The sequence below is a fragment of the Falco peregrinus genome, chromosome 5 (assembly GCF_023634155.1).
Source record: "Falco peregrinus isolate bFalPer1 chromosome 5, bFalPer1.pri, whole genome shotgun sequence".
NCBI lineage: Eukaryota > Metazoa > Chordata > Aves > Falconiformes > Falconidae > Falco > Falco peregrinus.
The window spans coordinates 103,605,126-103,627,802 of NC_073725.1; the positions used below are offsets into that span (position 1 = coordinate 103,605,126).

General features: G+C 45.9%; 1 protein-coding gene across 5 annotated transcripts; it reads right to left on the reverse strand.

Moving 5' to 3' along the window:
* Positions 1–337: 337 nt before the first annotated feature.
* TPRA1 (transmembrane protein adipocyte associated 1) lies at positions 338–22,512 on the reverse strand. Of its 5 annotated transcripts, none has more exons than XM_027794110.2 (11): positions 22,363–22,512; positions 13,609–13,811; positions 13,324–13,456; positions 10,715–10,801; positions 9,050–9,122; positions 7,948–8,027; positions 6,644–6,754; positions 6,157–6,217; positions 5,021–5,123; positions 4,295–4,375; positions 338–3,234 (listed from the first exon to the last, which is right to left on the reverse strand). In XM_027794110.2, exons 1-11 carry the CDS (start codon positions 22,480–22,482, stop codon positions 3,000–3,002), a joined length of 1,287 nt encoding a protein of 428 aa, XP_027649911.2. In that variant the 5' UTR covers positions 22,483–22,512; the 3' UTR covers positions 338–2,999. The 5 variants fall into 5 exon arrangements, with proteins under 5 accessions (XP_027649911.2, XP_055659467.1, XP_055659465.1 ...); XM_055803492.1 differs by lacking the exon at positions 22,363–22,512 and adding an exon at positions 18,339–18,559; XM_055803490.1 differs by lacking the exon at positions 22,363–22,512 and adding an exon at positions 18,339–18,459 and having other exon boundaries at positions 13,609–13,808.
* Between the last annotated feature and the right edge of the window lie 165 nt (positions 22,513–22,677).

Here is a 22,677-nt window from a genome sequence, read left to right on the forward strand (position 1 = left end):
AAATACGTGAGTGAATTCCAACTTCCACATAAGCCTTTTCCCAAGTAACAGAGAAAGATACCCTGTATTAAAGATCCCTGATGCCAGGAGCACCAAGGTCTAGTTACCAAGAGAGAGGTCAAGGCTTCACCGACAATTATTTAGACTTAGAGACCACTCTCTGCACAGTCATTTGATGTCCTTCTAATACCCTTCCAAGAAGGAAAAACTCATCTCTGACAAGAGGACATCCTGTTATTCCATTATCTGCTGTATTTGTTCAGGAATTTAAAAAAAAATAAAATCCAAAAGTTGTTTTCTCCATAATATGGGTCATCCGAGAAAGAAAATATGACCATTTATGCCAAACTTAATTTTATTTCTTTATTTTACAAACAAAAATATACATTTATTCTATATTTTCTCTCTTTACCCCCCCAGGCATAACACACTTCTGCTCATGGACCATTTTGAATATGGCCCAAAGTATTATATATACATAAAAATACAACAGGAGGAAGGTCAGTCCATGACCTAGTGCAGAAGCTCCTCAGCAGCAGAACATGGGACGCTCCAGAAATACTGGAGTCCTGCCAGCAAAGGACAGGATGGACCTGTCTACCACCTGCAAAGGTGATCCTTCAGCACTGAATTCAGCTGATAAAACCGCAAACTCATAACCTGCTCTTCACATCACCAAGGAGGGCAAATTAGTCCTCTTGGCCAGGGTGTTGAGTCAGCAAATACTCCTTGGGACAGAAAAGCAGTTGCTCCTTTATTACTCAACTGCTTTAATACCTTCGTATCCCTTGGCTCTGTCCAAGGCCCACCAACTCCAGGGAAGCTTTGCAAGTTTCCCCACTTCCTAAGAGCAGCTCGGGATCAGTGTTGTAAAGCAGCATTAGGAGCAGCAGCAGGACAATTCAGGCACCATGTCATCCATCCCTTTTAGAGTAAGTAAGCAAGCAAGCATGGCTCAGGCGGATTCACAGGAAGTGACAGGAGGAGCATGGAACACTTCTGTAATGTGGCAAGGGCTGACTCTGCCAGTTGCTTGTCCAGCCCTCACACAGTCATTGCATGGAGGGGAAAGGTTAAAGACTGTTGACCTAGGTGAGACAGTTCAGCTCTCACACACAAATAAACAGAAGACTTTTTTCCTCAAAAAGTAAATGTGAAAGAAAAACCAAACCCAAAAACAAAGCTGTGGGGGTGGTGTTTGTTTTCAAGGTGCCAGTGCTACTTAAGAGGCCTGTCAGGCAAAGTCCTCAGGCAGAACAGAGAGGCTTCATTGCTCATTAACAAAACAATATAAGCAAATGGCCTGCATAGTTTTGGCAACCAATACGAACTTTGTGTTCTTACCCAAACCTTCTTTCCCTATGTTGGGAACATGTGGTAGCAAATGCTTTCCCCTACCTGCTCATGATCCAAACTAACACCTCCATGCTGCGCCCTGTATGAAGATTTCCCAGAAACTCTTATCTCAGTATTCTTCAGGAACAGGAGTGGGTTGGGGCAAGAAATTCACAAAGTCCCCAAACATTTCAAATTCCTTCTTTCTACCATCTCTAATGGCAAGTTGCTATTGCTTGTAGCAGATCTCCACCTACCTGGAGGACTCAGGTAGGAAAGCACTCCCAAAGCTAAAGGAATATACCCCTTCATCTGTGGAGAGCACACCAAGTCCCAGAAACCAGCCTGATGCAGCTTTCAGCTGAACAGTCCCTGGATAGGAACACAGTGTCTTACAACTGCATGCCAGACAGCTCAGACAACAGCAGTTCCTTTTCCAGCATGGAAGAGGATAATAAGAAGTTCCAGATAGTCTTTAAATGAACCACGCTCCACATGCACGTAAGTATTTTCAACATATCAAGCCACAAAATCTATTCAGACCAGCAGAAGTCTGGGGATCTGAAGTGCAACATAAGAGGACACTGCCAGAGAAACACATCCATATCTCACTTGCCTTCCAACTTAGAACACCAGCCGGCTTGATTCTAGTACACCTATGATGCCTGAGTTTCCAGTCACTCAGTACTGACAGCTCGGACACATCATGGGCTTCTGCTCTGCCTCAAGCACCTGAACATCTCCAGAGCCTTCATCTGCAGAGTCGGGTTCCTCCTTCACAGCACTCTCCAAGACCCTGCCAGATCATGAAGCAGGCTGCAGGTGGAAAATGCACCTACATCACAGGTTTTATTCTTGAAACTCAGCCCTGATTCAGTGTTGTTACTTAGATTTTCCTGTGAGCTCAAATGCACAGTAGTATAGCCCACAGATTGTTTCACAGCTACTTCAGCTCAGCTAGACAGTAGCACTGCCTGTCCTTCTTCTGTCTCCCTATTAATTCAGTCAGTTCACATCTATGCTGTTAGCTACTAGCCCCTCAAAATGCTCCCAGGGCACTCCTTTTAATCCCTAGCAACTGCAATTCACGATTTTCATCAGTATTAGCTGAAACCAGAGATAAGCCCAGCTGACCAGCTTCCCTCTTCAGTCACTGCCATCACCACCACCTATGCTGTTGCATTACAAGACCCAGGCAACCATGCTGCTTGAAAAAGCCCAGGAAGACCACCTTTGGTTTCAACGACCAAACTCTTTCTATATATTTACAATACAGCAGTCAAATTAACACCCTCATCCCTAAACACCATTCCCGTTATTGGCAGACAAATGCTTTCAGTCATTGAAAAGGAAGAGGTGCCAGTCAGGCCTGTCTTCTGGGTCATATTCACATCTGGAACACGGACGATCAAGAAGGTTCAGTGTTTATAGGTTTATGAACAAAACTGTTATACATTGTTCTCAGGTAGCGACAGAAAATGTTCTTTCCAACAGGATCCAGGCTGCCAACTTAATTCCACAATAGGTTTTGGAAATCCTAAGGAAGAGAGGAAAGCCATGGCTGATAGCCAAGGGCAGATTTCCAATGGATATCCTAACAGCTGTGGTATCAGAGAGTTTGGAAGGAAAAGAATGAGGCATCATGTGAAGGAAGTAGCCCTGCCTCAGGCATTGATGGCTTTCCAGCGGTCACTGTCTATGCTGTTGATGCTGCCCACATGATATGGCATAGAGGCCACATCATCGAGATAGGCTGTGGTGTCAATCTGTGTGCTCGAGTAGAACCCAGAATCCATTCCTTCCTTCTTGGCAACAGCGTAAGGGTGGGGCAGGTGCACATCCACATCCTCGGGTTCATCCACCTGACATTTGTAGGAGAAAAGGATCTTCGGTTCAGACCTGGAATGATTAAAGATTCAAAATACATGCTTAAGCAACATAGTATCACAGCCTTAACAGTATCCTTAACTGAAACGCGGCAGCACTAAAAAATTCTGTGTTCGGACCCTAAAAGCTCTCCACACTAGCTTTCAGTCTTGAAATATACCTAACAGAGTAGCTGCCATAGAGTAATGCTAAATGTAGCTCTGGACTGAGCCACCTATGAGAAATATAAATGGCAGAATCCTGACTAATGCGGGAAAGGTGTTCTATGCTTTGGGAGTTCTGAACTGAGGGCAATGCCACAGCAGCCTGGTCACCAACACAACAGAACAGAAGTCCACCTCAGGTTCCATCCACATGCATCAGAAGACCAAAATACAACACTTGTGGATCAGCAGTTTCCATCTCTAACTCCAGATGCTGTTCACTTTTGGTTTTTTTTTTTAATTTCAAAAGGCAATAGAGGTACATTTTGATATTTTAGGAGTACTTTATGTTCCTAGTTATTTTAAAGCCTGCTGTTTCTTGCTTATCGACAATAAAAGCTTAAGTCTACACCGAAACACTTGGGTTTTTCCTACCAAGTTGCATCTCCTCTGAGCGGCCACACGGCGGCAACCCCGACCCAGGTACCACACTCCCGGATGCTTTCAACTGGTGATTCTTGGGCCCACTGTAGAGGGGTCCTGAGCCTAAGAGTTACCGAGCCCCTAGATCCTTTCTACAAACCTACCCCCAAACTTACCTAGAAGCCGTTTAACTTCATTAGTTAATTAATTAGTTCAATAGTTAACAAATTCAGCAGAAAAACTTTGTACTAAACAGACACTGAAGAAGCAATCCTCATAAAGGTTTGGGAGGAATACAGCTGTCAGCTATACTTTGCATACAAAGGAGTCTTGGATAGAAGCAAGCAGCCCTGGGTCACACAAGAAAAACTTCAAGGACAAATTAAAAACTGGTTCCCTAACTGGCATTCTAGTCACTGCCTTGATTCTACAGATGGGGAGAACCTGAATGCAAAACAATTCAATGACAATATATACCCTCTGAACTCCTGTCCCTGGCTACTCACCCAAAGAAGCCTTTCAGGAATGCCACATAAATGAGAGGTGCAAAGAAGCTGAAGTAAAGGAACGTGGTAGCATCAACACAGCTGTCAATGGCAAAAGGGAACATAGAGGAATTTAACACTCAAGCACAACACAGCTGGATAACACCAGTCAAATCCCCCCAGAATGATCCAAATTCCCTCCAAAATGTCCAAGCAGAGGACAAGGAAAGTCTTGTACTAAACAAATTCAAACTGATGCAAACACACATTGCCGTCAACTGTGTCACTGCTCCTAGACACTCAGAAGGAACCATGCCAAGACCCAAGGTCTGACCAAGAGCACAGTCTCAGTGCTGCCAATTTTGACTCACAGAAGTGACACTGATCCCTGCAGAATGAGACTCCAGATGTGAATATGGGTATCTCCATGCTATTTCTAGCAAAGAGATTATTTCCTCCCTTATTACCTATGAAACACAAGCCAATGGCCAGGCAGGCACCACTGGACTGAAACTATTACCCTCATTTACCACCTCAAGACCACTGCAGAGCACGCAGCTCCGCAGAGCTCTGCTCTGTGGGTTTCCTGACCACTTAGAGGTCTTTCTGCACAAAACAGATCCAACCACTTTATTCGTTCTTACAAACTCTGCAAAAGTTTTGGTTTTTTAGGAGAGGCAGTGTTGAAGGACATTCAACTGCAATATGAGAAACCAGGTTACAGACCTCCTCCTCCAGCATACGTACCACAGTCCTTCTATGATATCCACACAGAGGAGGGCACTGCCCAGGCCCTGCACCAGGTTCAGCAATGCCAGAATTCCAGCATAAACATAAAAACTCTTCCTGGCTGTGGGAAAGCATTGACACAGATGAAGCTTAACCTCATAAGCACCAGCCCAGTGCAAATCTAATGGAGATGGCAAACCCAAGAGAAGCATTTCACCATCTTCTCTGTTTACAAACTCTTGAAGAATTAAGACTGCATTTTCCTGTCCCATGCTGGCAGGACTGATGGAGGTACAGTGGACTAAACCCTACCCTCCTGCATGTGTATACACATACACACACGACGGGTTTTGAAAACACATGGTCATGTCAACACATGCAAAGATTTCATAGGCAAGCATCTAGAACCAGTGCCAGTCACATAAATGAATGTAAGAAACAAACAAAAAAAACCCCACAGCTAAACCTGTGCCCTTCCAATGTACAGTAGTAACAAAACTGTTCAGGAGACTTGGACAGGAGCAGCAGGATATGCTGCACACTAGGGAGATCAGGCCAAGGACCCCTGCTTGTGGCATGTGCCACACATATCCACTCCTTCAGGGTAGTGATATGACATAGATGCCAACAATACTTAGAAAGAGAACAGCCCAATGCAAACATCTTAGTAACAGCTTCTCTCTCTATTCAACAACTGCAGACATTCTGCAACAAGAAGAAAAAACAGAGAAGCATCTTAATAAATGCCCAAATAAAAATTATTAAGCAGCTCCCAATTAGTCTTTCTTTCCCGGGGGATGACGAGCATGTACACGTTAGCATCACACACGCATTTCAAAGGAAGCTATTATTAAGAAGCCAATTTTCACAGCTCTCTAAGATAACATATTTACATCACATCTGTATCATTAACTGAGTAGTAGATCTTGTTTTGTTCACGTCATTGTTTAGCTACTGAAGTAGCAATCTGCTCTCCAAAAGGCACAACGTACTATTTTTCCAGAGATAACTATCAGTCCTTTGCCATGTATCTGTACCCTGAGACAGCGGGATTTATCTGCAGCACAACCACGTACAGGAACTTCTTACTCCCACCTATGTTTTATCCTGGCACTGTCTCCATCTATAGTATGGAACACACTACAGTCACTTACAGGGCAAAGAAATCCGGTCTTTCAGAGGAGTTTTTGGAAGAATCACCACCAAGGAATAGACCTGTTGAGACAAAGAACTAACTGTTCCACAGCTGCTTGGTTACGAATTCAACAATCTTTGCAGGGATGGTATGTGGTGTCATGCGCTCCCTAGATGTCTCAGGACAGACCCCCTGATATTAAATGCAGTGCAAATGGTACAGGTGTGAAGGCCCCACATCTCACCCCCATCAGCACAAAAAGACTGGTCACTGAGAAACAAGGGAGTGAAGAACATCTGAACTCAGCTGGAATTCAGCTGCCACAGCTTACATCACTGCCACCACATTTTTATTACTTCCATCTTCCCTGCCACATGATATATCAATGCCACGCTGTATCAGGCAGGAGGGCGATTAGGGCTTTGCTATACACAAATCATCCTCCTTGCCTCAATTATAAAATACAAAGAAGTTATCAGAGTGCGTAACACATGCCCAGTACTTACCAGAAAGAAGAAACAGGAGCTGGCAAGCCAAAAGTGTCTTCCTCCATGGCCATAAATGTTGAAGTCTTCTGCTGAGAGGTGGGCATCAGGGTACAGGATTTCCAGGGTGCCCTAGGAGAGAAGTGGCACCAATATGATTCTGTTCTAGGCAGCATCCTCACTAGAGTGGGTGTCAGGACAAGGGAGACTGTTTAAAGAAGTTCAGACAACAGTTGTTGCTGCCACCTAAGACCCAACCATTACCCTGCTTAGTCCAAGTTAAGATCACACAAGAAAAGAGGACGAAACTGAAAACAGTAAGTGAAGGGAAAAAAGTGACAGGAATTTGCATTTGATGGAAACCAGCATCAATGACATTCCAGAAGAGAGGCTGAATGAAGGGACAGGGGATGCAAGCAGTTGTCTGTCTGAAATAGACTGAGAGTTCTATTTCCATCTCTAAAGTAGATCTCTCCTGCTGAAACATCCAGAATATAAAAGCCCACACTTGTGCAAGAATTAGGAAAGGACACTGTTTCATTCACTTGCATTCCTGAAAAATGGTATGAACAGAAGCTGCTATACAGAGGAGAGAGAAGAGTGCTTGTAAGCACTACTGAACCCAGATACAGCTCAAACACTTGATATTTAATGAGGCTCCTTCAGCTTTATCATGTGGTAATGATCAGCTCACTGCCTCGCAAGCAAGAGCCTGGTCACAGAACAAAGATCTGTGTGTTATTCTGGCACTGCCCCAAGTACAGAGACACAGGGCTGACCACTTACATACCGAGAAGAAGAATAAACCCAGACACATACTGCATTGTTCAGAGATACAGAGACACAGTTACTAAACTGAGCTAGCAAGCCAGCTGCTAGTTTGAAGGGAAGCAAAAGCTCTCAGCTCTCAAAGAGTCAGGAGACAAGAGGCCCGCTGCACTGCCCTTATCTGACACACACACCTCAGGTGTCTCCATTGAGTTTTCATGGCACTTGAGGCTAGATTCAGAATTTGTGGCTCAGGTGTGAAAAACATCTCACTCCTGTTCCAAGATTCAGGAAAGGAGGCACTCCATCTAAATCTCATCTCACTTCTTCACCTTGGCTGAGCCACTCATGCCATAAATAGGACAAGGAGATACAGTTTGGTGTATATATGCTCTGGGGATCCTTATACATTGCCCCAAGCATCCAGTCTTCCCCCAAAATCTCATCCAAAGAGCAAAGCTGCCACTTTCCAGATAGCAGTTCCACACTTAACTGCCTAACTCCAAGCAAAGTCCCCTCTTTTGCAAAGACTAATTCTTCTGCTCCAATGTACTTACCTGCGTGACAGAATATGCCAGAGACAGCACTGTAGTGATTGCCAGAACACGTTTCACGCTCGACTTGCTCTCCAGATGACCTGGAATTAAGGAATACAGAAGTGACTCAGCATGTGAACCCAGCCCTAGTAAAAATCAGTTCTCTCCAAAACCAACATAGGAAAACCTTTTTTATTTCCAGAAGCCTTCAAGGGAAGGTTAAAGCCCACCTAACCACTAGAAACTGCTTCCCTGTTTGGAGAGTTGAGCCTTTCACAGATAAAATAATACTTACAAAACAGCAGGTTTTAACTTGCTTTCTTCCTGCCCACACAAATATAGAGAAAGCAATTAAGTCCCTCTGTTGAGGTTACAAAATAAATTAAAAAAAAAAAAAAAAATCAGGAATTACTCCAGTATCATGTACACTGAGATGTTGTAAAGCTTCTTCTCAGGAACAAAAGTTGATGGGAGAGTGGGTTAGAGCACAGAGGAAGGGCTCACGTAATTTAGAGAAATCCACACTGGAATATCCTGAAGCAGACAATCTCCAGAAGCTCTGTGAGCCCTCCAAAGATGGAAGAGCCAGCGCTCAGGTATCCCACTAGCAGATGCAACAGTGACACCTACCAACCCCTCTCCTGTACCTCTGACCCACAGAAAGGGGTGTTCCAAACAGCATTTTCACTTGGACAAGTGAAAAAAGTAGAGTAACAGATTGCAGGTACAGTTAAAGCATTTGAATGAAGCCAGGATGGAGTCAAACCAGCCGAGGAGGATAGAAGGACCTCCAAAGGAACCATCTTATATAAAATGGGGTTGAAGCAAAGATCAGACCATTGATATCTGCATAACTCTTCACCTAAGCTGTACATTCCTTCACCACATGCATGCAGGACACACAAAGCACATACATAACCTGAAATCACACAAGTACAGATCTGTAAATACAATCAGGCCTTCAACCATTTCTAACTAAAATTTGCCAGTTTGCCTTCTGTCTTTATCCTAGAGTTCCTTCACTTTATAGAGTCAGCCTCTCCACAAACTTACAGATGCAGCCTCCGTGGAAAGAAAGGGAATAGGAAGCATTCAAAGCACTCTGAAACCTCCTGACACGTACCAAAGGCAAGGCCTAGAATCACCACACTCAGTTCAATCGCCAGAAGGAAGAACCTTGTGATCTCCCACAGGATCTGAGGGATAACAGAAATCAGACAAACATGATTAGATGGAGCCAGGAACCATTCAGAAGTTAACACATCAAAACTCCACTCTGCTCCAGGGGACGGCAGCCTCCAAGTGGAGCAGGTCATTTCCACAAACTCTCCTTATGCTTTGTAGGGATACTAATCATATGCTTGTCCCAAGCCCTGTCCATGCCTGTGAAACAGAACAGTTGTGTGGGAGCAAGCAAACAGCATGCCTATGGAAAGAGGAAGTCACCTTGGTTTGCCACACTTGAGAATCTGTCACTTGTCTCAGATGTGTTCTTTCTGCTGTGCTCCAGGGAGCACAAATCCAGAACAACCTCAAAAGTATAATATTAAACAGTGCCAGTTCTTAAGCAGTAGATTCTGCAGTACAGTTATGACTGAACAAACTCAGTATTCTGCACTCCTCGAAAGTTACTGGTCCCTAAATCTAAAGCATATTCAACTCTAAAGCCCTCCCACCTCCAGCTTGTCATTTTCATTCCCATTTTTTACTTGGTGAAGCAAGAACAAAAAAGCAGCAGGTGAGGCAACATTCCAGGTGGTCATGCAATAAATCAGACCTAGAACAAGAACCCAGATTTTGGCTTATTAATCCTTTTCCTCTGAACACTGAATGGCACTCTCTCTTGAAGATACACAGATTTCTAATCTCAGAAAACACACAGTGTATATGTGTATATATATATAGGAGAGAAAACAAAAGAAACATGAAAGACATGATAGAACATGTGTTTACAGGAAAAATTGAGAGTGTCTGTCCTATTGCATGACTTCCCAGCAAGGTGCACTTAGCAGCAACACCAACAGAGCCAAAGAAAAGCACCTTCTCACCTCTTCTCCATCGTTCAAGTCCTGGACCTACATCTATTCAGTAGAGGTGAATGAAAGGCTACAAACATCCAGCCACTCACAACAAGCACTGCATTACAATGCTTTGACACGTAACATTAAAGGGAAAAGCAAAAGGTCCACACTGATCCCAGAGAATAAAGCCAGAAGACCTGTACTCTGCAGGTGGCTCTTCTTCCTTTAACAGCTCAGCAACTACAAAGCGTTTTGTTTCAGGTAACATTCTGCTACAAGTCAAATGACCACAAAGGAACAGCACGTACAAGCTATTTCCTGTTTGCTAAGGGTTCGCTCTGTGCTCAGAGTGGCTGCAAGGACATTCAGATTATCAGTCTCCAAACGGTATTTGGTTTTATTTGCTTTCAATACAAAAGAATTAAATGTTTGTCAAAGAGCCACTCAAATATTGCAAGAGTAAAAGGCCAGATCTGGCCTATCCACTACAGGCATCTGAATGTTTAGCTCTTGCAAAGCAAAGTCATCAACAGGAAAGTTTTGCCGCCACTGCTTGTGCATCTATTTTAGGAAGGCCATTGTTTACAGCCCTGGATGTTGTGGTCATTTAGATACAACTATCAGAACAGGATTCTATAGTATGCATAGCTATGACTACTGCAAAAAACAACACATTAATCTTGTGTGCACTTAAAAGGGAAGCCGGAGCAGATTGCTGTGATCAAACTGCAACAAAGCACAGCCTATAAAATCAGTGTTGTACCTACCTTATCAGCAACTGTGGCAGCATCAGAGGCACTCACAGTCATGGAGACAACAGCACGGGCAATACCAACTAAAGCCACCACAAATACCTACACAAAAAGATACCAAAAGTGAGCTCACGTCAAGAGGCACATACGCAGTAGTGACCAAAGACCCTTTTGGAATGCCATTTCCAAGTCAGCTTTCAGGCCCGATAACATGTACCAAAGATTTCCTGTAGCAGATTAATTTGCCAAAGGAGATTCCTTAGGCCTGTTAGAGGCAGGAGTACTGGCTCAGAATTTTTTATGGAACAAATTTCCTCAACAGTCAGATTAAATAGCTCTGAAGAGGTCTCATCCACTCCTTACAACGGTATCTTCACAGGCAAACAGTCTTCCCATGCTTTAGTCCACTGGGACAAGGGAGGAGAAAAACCAGACTAAACCCACATCCCTCCAAATTACAAGATCAAGTGCTTGGTATGACTGAATAAATCAATCACAACAGATAACAGAAGCCACTTGATGCCAACTACCACACTTCAGATCTGTAATAAAACTAAAATCTGCATAAAACCTCAGTCAACACTAACAACATTCAGATATGCAGAGGAAAAAAAAATCACCTGCAGTCAACAGTTTTAAAACATCTTACCCTGCTGCACAGTGCAACATAGAGATACCCAAGCCGACTCATGTACCATTTAAGCATGACAGCATGGAGCTCAACAATACTCATTTTCCAACTCCAGTACCGTCACAGGAATTACACAATTAAAAGCTTGGTTGGATACATCTCCTCTCTGCTGTACAGACTTACCCTCTAAGAAAGCAGATTCTTCCAGATAAAAATTCTCCAAGTCACAGGCTAATTCTAATGATGCAGGTATGAGACAGCTAAATCTATCAGAGAACAAGAGTCCAAGCTGATTCTGAAGTGGTTGGAGAATCCAAGTGACCAGTAAGACACCTACAGATGAATACTTCCTCCCTAGAGGAAGAAGGGACGCAAATGGCAAGAAAGAAGAATACAACACTCCCTCCAGGGATGGAAAACTCTGGGACAAAACGCTGACAAAAAAGATCCCCTGAATATAATGGTGTTCTAGAGTAGCAACAACTCACAGGAGAGGAAGACACACCCGTTTTGCTTCCTCTTTAAGTAGGTAGAGACTCTTCTCAATCTATTAATTTCACTGTAATAACTGACCCCACAAGAAAGCACTCCTTCAAGACATGACAAACAGCCGTTTGAAAGGAAATCCTCACAGAATGCACTTCCATCCTCATTTCCCAGTAACATACTCCAGATTAAAACGAATGAAAGCATTTTCCTCTAAGGCTGTTTCATCACTTTCTGCTTCTCACTCTGTTCTGAAAAAGTCAACAGCAAAAAGTCAGTTCACGTTTTCTTCCCTTTGGTTTATCAGGAGTTTTGCTTTTCAAAGCCTTTGGCATAAACTTCCTGCTGACCGTGTGCATTAGTGGAATCATAAGGGAAGGTTTAAATCCAGACTGGAAAAGGCTTGTAATATTTTTAACGATTTGGAGCATTTGTGCGTACACCTAGTCATCTAAAACTGTGCACAAGCCCAGTACCGACACTCCAGGCCTGAAAGAGCTAACAAGAATTTCCACCAAATTCTCAGCTGAGGCTACTAGCTCAGATTTGGTTTTGATGCTTCTTGGCTTTTACCATGTATGCAGCCCAAAGAAGGATGCCTCCCATCTAACCCAATTCACATATATATTCACTTCTACAACCTAATAATGTACTAATCTCACTGAGAAAGAGCAAGCACATTATGCTACACACTGAGGCAAGCCAGGATCTCAAAAATCACCTTTGATAAAGCTTCCAAATGGTATTTTTGAACAAATTCAGGTAGGTCCTTAGCTGCATTTGCCATGCCCTATGAGCAGTATCACAGTTAATAGGTATGCTGTTCAGAGATTAGTAAAGAGATTGCCTTAATGTGTTCAAAAGTTGCTTGTGCCCTTTTTAAACTGCGGAGAGGAGAACAGACAAGATCTAAGATGTTTGAGAACTGTGACTGTACTACTTATATACTGTTTCCACCTTTATGAAGTATCAAGAACATCATGAAGTCAGCAGTCACTTTGACGTGATGGGAAAGAAACTAACAGGATTGGGATTCTACATTCCCAGACTAACCAGAACCCCATCACATCACCATTTTCTAGGGCAGATGACCAAACTTTCAATCAGCTTTACATAAATTATTCTCCAGTGTTTCACTTTCACTACCTCAGTGAGAAGCTGGTTTTGTGTCACATGCTACTTACTGCAAGGAGCAAGAAAAGTGCAAGATACTACATTCCAAGACAACAAAGCAACAAGAAGAAAAAAGGAAAAGAAGAAAAAATGATCACCACAGGAGAACAAAATCCACTCAAATCCAGCAGATATGGTCCCAGAGTCTGTGAAAGGCAGAATTCAGACAGCAAAAAAAAACCCAAAAAACTGTGTCTACTTCTTGTAGTACACCTTCAGCTATCTCTGCAAGACCTCGTCTAGGCTTTCTCTCCCTAGTTCAGTGATATTGTTCATGAGTGGCAATTCAAAAAAACTCTCACTCATCAGTTCAAAAGCACAGAGCGGTACTCACTAGTATGTAGAATGTAGTGAAGATTGGGCTGGAAGTGACCCGGATTTTGGCCCTGGCAGAGGGCAGCTTCCAGAGAAGAAACATAAAGAAAAGCACATTGGGAACCAGGAGCAGAAGATCCCAGTAGCGGACTCTGCAAAAAGTAAATAAAACAGGGTTTTTTCCTGTTCTTCAGCACCTAGAAGGGAAGGCACCAGCCACAGTCCCTTCTCAACCAAACTCTGAGAAAGCAAGCTCTTTCCCCTGGCCCAGGGTCAGACTGTGGTCCCATTTCCTCCATCTCACCTGGACTTCCCTATGTCCTCATAGAGCAACAACAGGCACTTGTGCGGCACAGTGATATTGGTGTCATTGATTGCCTGCGTTGTTGTCGGGGTCAAAGTTGTCACGTTATCCAGTGCTGTCACCAGGGCAGTCGAATGTGTGATGTTGTCAGACATGGAGAATCTCATCACAGACATCATGGACTGGAATATCCTGCCTTCCTTCTGGTCCAGGTCAAACACAGCACAAGACAACCACAGCAGAGACAAAAAGCAATGTTAAATTAGTTGTGAGTCAGAGCTAAAAAACACATCCCTGCCATTAGACCCCTGTACCACTGCTTCCTGCTCATTACAGCAAATTACCATCATCAGAAAGACTGTATTACACTGTGAAACACCACATGCCCTTACTCTGCACACAACCATTAGGATGGACAGTACAAAAACACTATCTTGTATCAGAATAACAAGCACCTTCAAAATAGCATAATACTAGGTTGGATTAAATTTTGTGGGTTTTTGAGCTTTCGCAGATTCGTAGAAGAAATCAGGACTCAGCAGCAATACATGGCATCATCAGATGGAGACTGAAACCCTGCTGTACAAGACCATTAATTATTCTTCTAGCTCCCAAGATCAAGAACTTACAGTCAGTCATTTGATTTCAACTATTGTGAAGAAAAAAATTAAGGCCCTATCCAAAACCTGTTGCTGTTATCAACCCTGCAGTCAGAGCAGGGAGAGCCTCACGTACTTTTACCTAAAGGGACTGCGCAGACTTTATCTTCCAAAGACAACACTGGAAAAAGCCATGATCCGGCATTTTTTGTCTAACACTCTGCAAGACACCAGATCTATTCTGATTTTAAGCACAACAGTAAGGCTGTGAAAAGACAGTGCCTAAAACCCTGTGAGCATAAAGTTCTGCAGCTTCTTTACATCCACTAGTCCCAATTGCATTGACTTTCTCAGACACAAATCAGCATCATCACTGGTAGTTTACAAGCCCAGAACCAGACACAGTCCTAATGGGTTTCCTAAGGTCAAACTCTCAGGCAGCACAGACCTATGGTGAGAATCAGAAGAGACATGGCGCTCAGTTCTTCTGCCTGCCCTACCTTACGCCTCTCCTGCCCCTCAGAAAGATGACAAGAATGAACTTCCAATTCCTCTGATGAAACTTTTTTGTACTGCCTTCTGCCATCTGTCCATCCCCCAAGTCCTACACTACCGCAATATTAACTGTCCCTCCAGAAGTTAAAGGGAAACTCTGCTCTGCCATCCATAAAACTCCACATGCTTCATGCCCATGCTGGTGGCTTTGGCAGAAACCACACCAGCAGCAGTTCATCTCTCTGTTGGTTCTAAGATCACTGTGGAAACTTTAAGAGCACTATGGCACACAGTACTTTAGATCAGGATTTAGGATATACTAGAGTTTTGACATAATTTCCCTTACTAAGCCTGCTTCTGACTCAACGTATCACTGTGTGCAAATCCTCTCCCCTTCCCACCCTAAAACAGCAACCCTCATGGTTAAGGTTACCTAGCTGTGAGCTGAATACAAACACAAGGTGCTATAATCTCTCCTGGCACTCCCCAAAGAAGTGGTCACAGACAACACACAGATTGAAAAAAAAAAAAAAAACCACAACAAAACTTTATCAGCTGGCATCTTAAAGATGCACACTGCCAGAGACTCTGTGCTACAGTTAATCCAAGATTTATCTCAAAAAAAACCCCACTCCATTTAACTTTAACTCTGGCTGGCATGGCAAAAACTGACAGCCTCCATGACAGGACTCAGAAGGTATTTTCCCTGCAAGGTTCTGGGTGACTCACAGGTCAAAATCAGCACAGCCCTGTGTCATCTGTTGAGCTTTTAGAGTTCAGTAGCACCTTCCTCACAAACTGCTCCAGACTGTCAGCCACAGACTCTTCTTCTTCTTCAGAGGTTGACACTCTTCCTAGGTCTTCTCTAGGGGTAAGGGGATCATCCCACCCTCAGCTAACAAACCGTTCCTTTGATTCATTCATGGGGACAGATACTCGCTGAGCTAGGATTTTTCTTTTGCAACTGGCATCTGCTGTGCTGCACAAGAGATGTCATATTAAATAAACACATGCAGACCTGGAAAGATTAACTTTGTGTTGAGATAGCAAAAATCTGTGCCAAAAAATCCTAGTTCTAGTAGGGGTTCCAGCAAACAACCTTTACATTCCAGACTTATCCCTAAAAGCATATTCTCTTCCCTCCAGCTTCTCACTTCTCTGAGCTGATGCCGTTAAGAATGATTTTCTGTTAATAATTTTTCTCCATTCTCTTCCTCTGAAACACCTCTGCATCTCAGTAGTAGCAAGGACAAGTATGCTCACATTTGTCAACACAGAAGAAAATCTAACTGTTTAAAAAGCTGGGAAAGGGTAGAAATAAACCCCACAGAGCATGGGTAGTATGAGACCAACTGCAAACCATCACACCCTCCTAATATCTCTTCTGGGACAAAGAATTTGATCTGCCTGTCCCACTGAAAAGAGATCAAGTGAGAGAATTGCATGGGAAAAAACACCTTCCTCTCAAAAAGGAAAGGCTCCACTTCTTTTCCCTAGAAGCCACCACTATCACACAACAGCAGCAAGCTGCTGATAATTAGAGGAGTTGGCCACATGTAACAGGCCTCCAGTCACGAGGTTTCAAAGGGTAAAACAGAATCAAGCTTACCTCTCAGCCCAGCTGCTTGCTACAGCCTGGTATTAGTACCCTATTCGTCCTCCCAAGATGGAGTATACACAAAAAATAGCATCAAAACATCCAAAATGGTAAGAAAGGGCAGCCAAAACCATCAGCCAGACAGCATGATCATCATGCTTTTCTAATAGCTAAAGCCTACAGCAAGGATGTGGAGAAGTGGTGTGTTCCTGTCAAAAACCCAGGCAAAAATTCTGTGGCCACAGGACCAGGAACTGATGGCAGGGATCTGGCTAGGCTTCGTCATCACCAGCAACACTGACCCTTACAGCACACTGTCCAAACCCTTGCCCTGATTAGTCCAAAATAAAATCCTGCCAGCTGAGCATATCCAAGAGATCATTCACCACACCCTGCCTCCACAGGGCTGTTCACTTCAGGCAGCCCGACCTATGCAATGGGGGTAAAAATCACTCCGTAGCCACGTAAGAGGAAACCAGTGCAGTAATCGTGGTCTCCTTTGTCCTCCCAGCAGGCAGCTCTATTCACTATAGACCAGAAAACAAACTAAAATGGTTTTCTACGCTACAGCTGAAGCCAGCCTGACTTTGTGGAGGCCTATTCCTCTATCTAGGCGCTGGACTCCCAAGTTGCATTCCGATTGAGAACATCTGCAGGACTCATAGGTTGCTGTGACAGAGCGCTGGGGAAGGCTCAGCTGCATCTTCAGTGGAAATGATTGCCTCTCACCAAGTGGATGTTGTTTCTGGATTCATGCCACTGTAATTGTATCGGAGCTCAATGAAATTCAGGGCCCACATCACTGGCAATTCTCTGTGCTCTCAAAGCCCAACTACATAAAGGTAAGTGACACACTACCAGAGTCACAGCTCTAATAAAAAAACTTAAGTTTTCTTCCTTTCTGAAAACAGTACCAGAAAATCTTGCTAGTATAGATCATATTAAGGTTAAGATTGCTCCTTAAAATATTGCATTTGTGCAAGAAAAAACTGCACTAGCCAGATCCCTGCCTGAAGTACAACTGTCCTTCAACAACTCAAACACTTTAAAAGAAAAAAAAGCCTTTTTTCCCCTTCTCCTTTTTGAGAAGGCTCTTCAAACCTCACTCTTGGTCACAACAGTTGCGTTTTGCATTTCACCCTTAGAATCTACAAGACAGGAATTTCCCACCAGTGATCAAGGACCTTGCCTCCAGTTTCATTCTCACATCTTGTTCTGAACTAAACTTGAAGAAACTGCAATGCTAAAAACAACCAAAGAAAAATACCAAAACCAGAAGTATCAACAACAATCCAAAACCACAAGACAGGGAATTCCAATTCAAGGATTTCAGAAATAAGTTTCCTATGTTTTTTGTTGTTTTGGTGGGAGTTTTTCCCCTCTAGAAGGTGGGTGCACAGACAAGCAGCAAGAAGGTGGCAAGTGAAGCAAAGTAACAGTACATGGCCACTTCATTCTGTGCTGGCAAGGAAGCGCTGCCTATTTTAAAGGCTGCTACAGGAACCAGACAGCTGGAGAAAATCTTCAGTTACTTTCTACCCTTCAGGCTGGACAAAGGTGCCTCTGGGCCCCCCTGCCATAGCCGGGCTCCCAGGCTGCAAAAGGGGGCACAAGCTGCCCTCTGAGAGATGCAGCTGAAGCCTTTGCCAACGGCCGGGCCGAAACCCAGGCCCCACCCAGGCCCCCGGTCACCTCTCAGCTGACACCGACTGTAACCGGAGAACCGCGGCGCCCCGGGCAAAGGCACGAAGCCTTTTTCCTGCCGGACTCCCCGTAAGCACAGAAAGGGCAGCGGGGCGCGGGCTGCCAAAGCCTGCCGGGTACGCTGAGGCTCCCCTGGCACCCCGGGAGGGCTGCGGCAGCCCGGCCACCCCGGGGGCCCCGCCTCGCCCCGCAGCGCGGCTCCGCCGCTCACCTCACAGGGCCGCGGCCTCCGCCGCAGCCAAGCCGTGCCGCCGGGGCAGGCCCTGCCGCCCCGGGGTGAGATGCCCCGGCGCCCCTCCCCGTAAGCCCCCTCCCAGCGCCGGCCCCGCTCCTACCCGCCGAGGGCCCAGCCCGCCCGGCCCTGCCTCCCCGCCGACGGCGCTCAGTCGCGGGGGCCCAGCCCCGCCATCCCAGGCTCCGGCCCCGCCGCTCCCCTCATCCAGGGAGCGTCGCTGAAGAGCGTTCCGAGCAGAGCGCCGCGCCGCCAGAGCAGACGGGCCGACACCTTTTCGGCCGGGCCCAGCGGCACTCTTGAGAGAGGGTCCCTGAGAGGGCTGCCGATGGGGCCAATCAGAGACCAAGTGAGACAGGCTCCGTCACCAAGGCCAAAAGAAACAGCGGCACGAGCCAATGGGAAGGGGCGGGAGGCGGGACGCGAGGGGCGGGCCTGCCGCGCTTTAAAGGTGCTCAGTCCCCGGCCGGCGGGACCGGCAGCAGAGGGCAAGCGCGGCCTTGGCGGTAGCTGTTACCACTGGAGCGCTAAGGCCCCTCCCTGAGCCTGTCCTGAAACGGGGGGCAATAACACAACCTCCCCATAAGCCCCAGTACTGAATCGCACTGCCCGGGGGCCAGGTCTACCCCGGCCACTCTCCTCAGGCCTTCCCCCAGGCCAGGGTGGGATCCCCCCCCCAATCCACCCCCGGGCCGGGCTGGTGCTCGCCCACCTCTCTGTGGGACCCCCGTGGCGCTGGGATGCCCGCCTGCTGCACCTCAGCCTGCCCTCGCACCTCCTCACCACGCAGGAGCCATGGCACCAGTGTCTCCCCCAGGGCCTGCCAGGCCCCGCCGCCATCTTAGCATGGAGCGAGGGGCTGTGGCGAACAGGCCGGCAGTGACCCCGCGGGCCTGCCCGAGGAGAAGCCTCCCCTCGCCACAGGCCGGCGGTGTTGGATGCTGCCTGTGAGGTAAAGGCTCTGTCTTTCACAGCCCGATTGTAGCTTCCAGGCCAGCCTGCGCAACCCAACATCACACCCAGCAGCAAACGCTATGCTCGTGGGATCCAGCACCGTGTCGTCACACACCTCCGAGATGAGGAGAAATCTGCTACTTCTGAGGAGGAATTACTGATTGCAAGGCAGGGAAGATGATTACAGGATCCTGGTCGTGGAAGAAATATTAAGCTCCTGCAGGGGAGAACGATTAACAACCAACCTGGAGAGTCTGGCTTTTAAGGAAAGGTTAAAGGTGACTGAACTAACCTGGCGTAGCCTGGACAATAGCAGATAAACATGATAAATAATTAGCAGGATTTGGAGGCACAAATACCAGACAAAGAAAAGAGAAGTTTGGTGTAGTAAACAGGGAAATAACTTGGACAAACTGGCCAAGGTTTAAACAAAAGGTTTAAAAAGGAAATTAAAGGAAACAACTGGCTGAATATCAGGTTATTCTCAGCAGTAAGAGCTGTCTGACTGAACACTGTTTCAAGGGGGGGGATGCTTATCTCAGTAATTTCAAGGACTGAGGGATAAATTCTGACATGGTTGTCTACCTGTGGTTTACCTGGAGCTCTGGGAATTCCTTCTATAGGAAGGCAAGGCTTTTGCTAAGATGAAATTCACTGCACAAAACCTACACCTCTTTAGATCCTTGTGTTGATCAAGTTTGTATGCTGTGCTCTAGCAAACAGCATGCACAGAGGGTTTCAGGCCCCCATGCATAGATCGTTCTCAACTTAAGTCTGCTTGATGCTCTTCTCAGGTTTAATTTTCCAGCTTCACTGCAAGCCTCATAGAGGGGACATACCCTGAAACTGTTGCCTGCCTGAGCCCTGTTCCTCTGATTTTTCCACTGGGTTGAAACAGGTTTTTACACTGGTGTCATGCCTTTGGAATGACATCTGGAGAAGCCTCTCCTTAGCTTGTCTCTTCTCACACTGTCATTCAGGTTAATGATACGTTGCAATATTTTGATACGTTCTATTTATATATCCAAGCTCAAAGGCTCAGCAGGCACCAACATCTCTGAGTTATAGAAGGAACACTTCTGTTTAAAGAGAGGTAAAGTGCTTCTGCCTAACAAGTGTCTTGGTAACAGAGTCAGGAGTAAAATCCATGTCTTCTCACTTGTAGCCTCAGGCGCTAACTAATTGAACATGTTACCTCCCACATAACTGTGTCAGAAGTAGAAAGTTTGCTTTCCAATCCACCTGTTCTTTCCATCTGATTCAGTCTGAGGCTAGACCCCAGCACTTGGGACACCAAATCCAAAAGCTGTCTCAGGCAGAAGACTGATGGGAGCCACTGCAAGGACCATGACACTTTAGATCCTGCCTTCCTCTCCTCACTGCTTATTTGAAACAGAGGAGGTGGGGAATCCACACTTAGATTCCTTTGTATCAACAAGCCATGCCTTTCAGCCCAAACATGGTGTGTGCAAATATAACTCTGCCCTTCCCACCTCCAAGGACTGCCCCATCTCCTTAACTGCACACATCCTCCCACCAGCTGAGAACCTCTGCTCTGTGTCATCTCCACCATGCAGTGCATAAAGATGGCAGGGCTCGCTCCCTTTGTCCTTGCTGTGTCACTTGGTGTTGCCAGGCTGAAGCAAGATAAGAGGTGATATTTACCTTGAAAGCCCAAGGAAAGCTGACACTCGGCATTGCACCGTCTGCCCTCCTTTGGCAATCTCACCTGACTTGCAGGTGTCAGAGGTGGAAAGCGCAGTCATGGTTTCAAGGACAGCAATACACCCTTGTTACATCACCAAATTCCACTCCTCTAGGACATTCTATCTCTTTAAAATAATCTTTCAGCTTTTATTAGATCACCTGCTGGACAGGATATTACTTCTCATCCAAAACTGCTTTGTTTGGGTGCTGAGCAACTGCAGAAACAGATGTGCCTGTGTTGTTTCAGAGCTGCTCTACCAGCCTAGCTATTTCTAGTATTAGGCATAAATTCGCACCATGGGATTACCAGCTGGGCTGTAACTCCTGTGTCTCTTCACAGGGAATTCAGTCCCCAGGGCTCCTCCTGTGCTATAAGCCACCAGTCTGCAAAATCCTAGTGGTGTCTTTTGATATTCAGTTCAGTGCTCAGCTGAGTTACCCCAGCGAGCAGTCTGGGCCCTGATTGCATCCCAGCCATCTCACATGCCCCAGTCCATCATGTCTAGCACAGCAGAAGGAGCCCTGATCCATGCATGACAGCCACCTGATTTTAGGATTGGTTTTAGCTAGCCAACATCAGCTTTTCTCAGAGACTGAGCACCTCAGCTCAAGCACAGGACCACTTGTAGCTGGCAACCAAAGAGAGCAGTGAAAATATGGACATGGTGCAAGGTGTTCTGGGAAGGACAGACAGAAAAGCAATCTGTCCATCCAGCCGTCCAGTGCCTGGAGAGACAGTGGCACCCTGTGGTGACAGTTCATCACCGTGTGTCACCCAGGCCTTGTCAGACAGCACCATTTTACACAGGTCCTGAGCTGCCTTCCTTGAAGCCATGGTGGTCTCTAGTAGCCTACAAGTGAGGGCATCTCTGAGAGGGTCCCTCTGCCTGTTACACTCTAAGCACCAGGCAGCTCCCCATCTCATGTCACAGAGAAGAGGCTGAGCCACTCTCCTATTTATATCGTGATGCTCCTGCTTTGCTATATTGGTACCAGGCTGAATCATCCACCCTAGAAGAGCCATTTCAGGTCTTTGATTGTCAGCCACCTCTTTAGTCACTTTTGCTTTGCTGTCTCCTGTTTCAGGGTTACTGTCCCACACCTGAGTGTAACTAAGAGCAGAAATAGCGTGATACCAAATAGCGGTCAGAAACTAGTTAGAGAACACAGATCACCAAAATCCAAACCACCTGCCATTATGCAACAGCCTGTGGCCTGGAATGCAAGTGTTTCCCCTCCTTGCCAAACAGCCCTTTGCTTGTTTTGGCTGTCTAAATTCCTCTTCCACAGTCTATGGGACAGGTGCTGTTCCTCAGTTCCTCTCCTAAGTGGCATTGCTCGCTGTGCCAAGCAACGGAGGATACGTGTCTGTTCTGCAGAACTGCTCCTGTTACCCCTCCGTCACTGTTATTACATATAGACTTACACCAAAAAAACTAAACCAAACACCAGAACCCCCTTCCTACCTCTTGTAGATTTACTGCAAACCAGAACAAAGGTGTTTCAAGCGGTGTCCCACGGGTCTGTGGCAAACCTGGCCAAGCCAGGCTTGATTTTAGCTGCAGGAGAGGCAGATGTGAGAACATAGACGCAGGAATTCCCGGTGGGATCTCCCCTGTGACTCGGGCACCCCCCAGGAGGGACCCCCTCCATCCCAGAGGGAAATACCCAAATGTTTGCGGCCCCGGCCCGCTCCAGGTTCCCGCCCGCCGCCTCATCCATATTCACGCGGCGGGGCGGGGCCCGCCCCCGGGGCTGTTCATTATTCATGACGTTTCGCG

What these genes read in the sequence shown, in the direction of transcription:
- TPRA1 (XM_027794110.2), bottom strand. Translation starts at nt 22,482, where the DNA reads ATGTTCTCACATCTGCCTCTCCTGCAGCTAAAATCAAGCCTGGCTTGG. An exon ending in TTGCAGTAAATCTACAAGAG is followed by an intron (nt 13,812 to 22,362) that starts GTAGGAAGGGGG and finishes GACCTGGACCAG; the next exon opens with AAGGAAGGCAGGATATTCCA. An exon ending in AGACCGGATTTCTTTGCCCT is followed by an intron (nt 5,124 to 6,156) that starts GTAAGTGACTGT and finishes GCTTTCCCACAG; the next exon opens with CCAGGAAGAGTTTTTATGTT.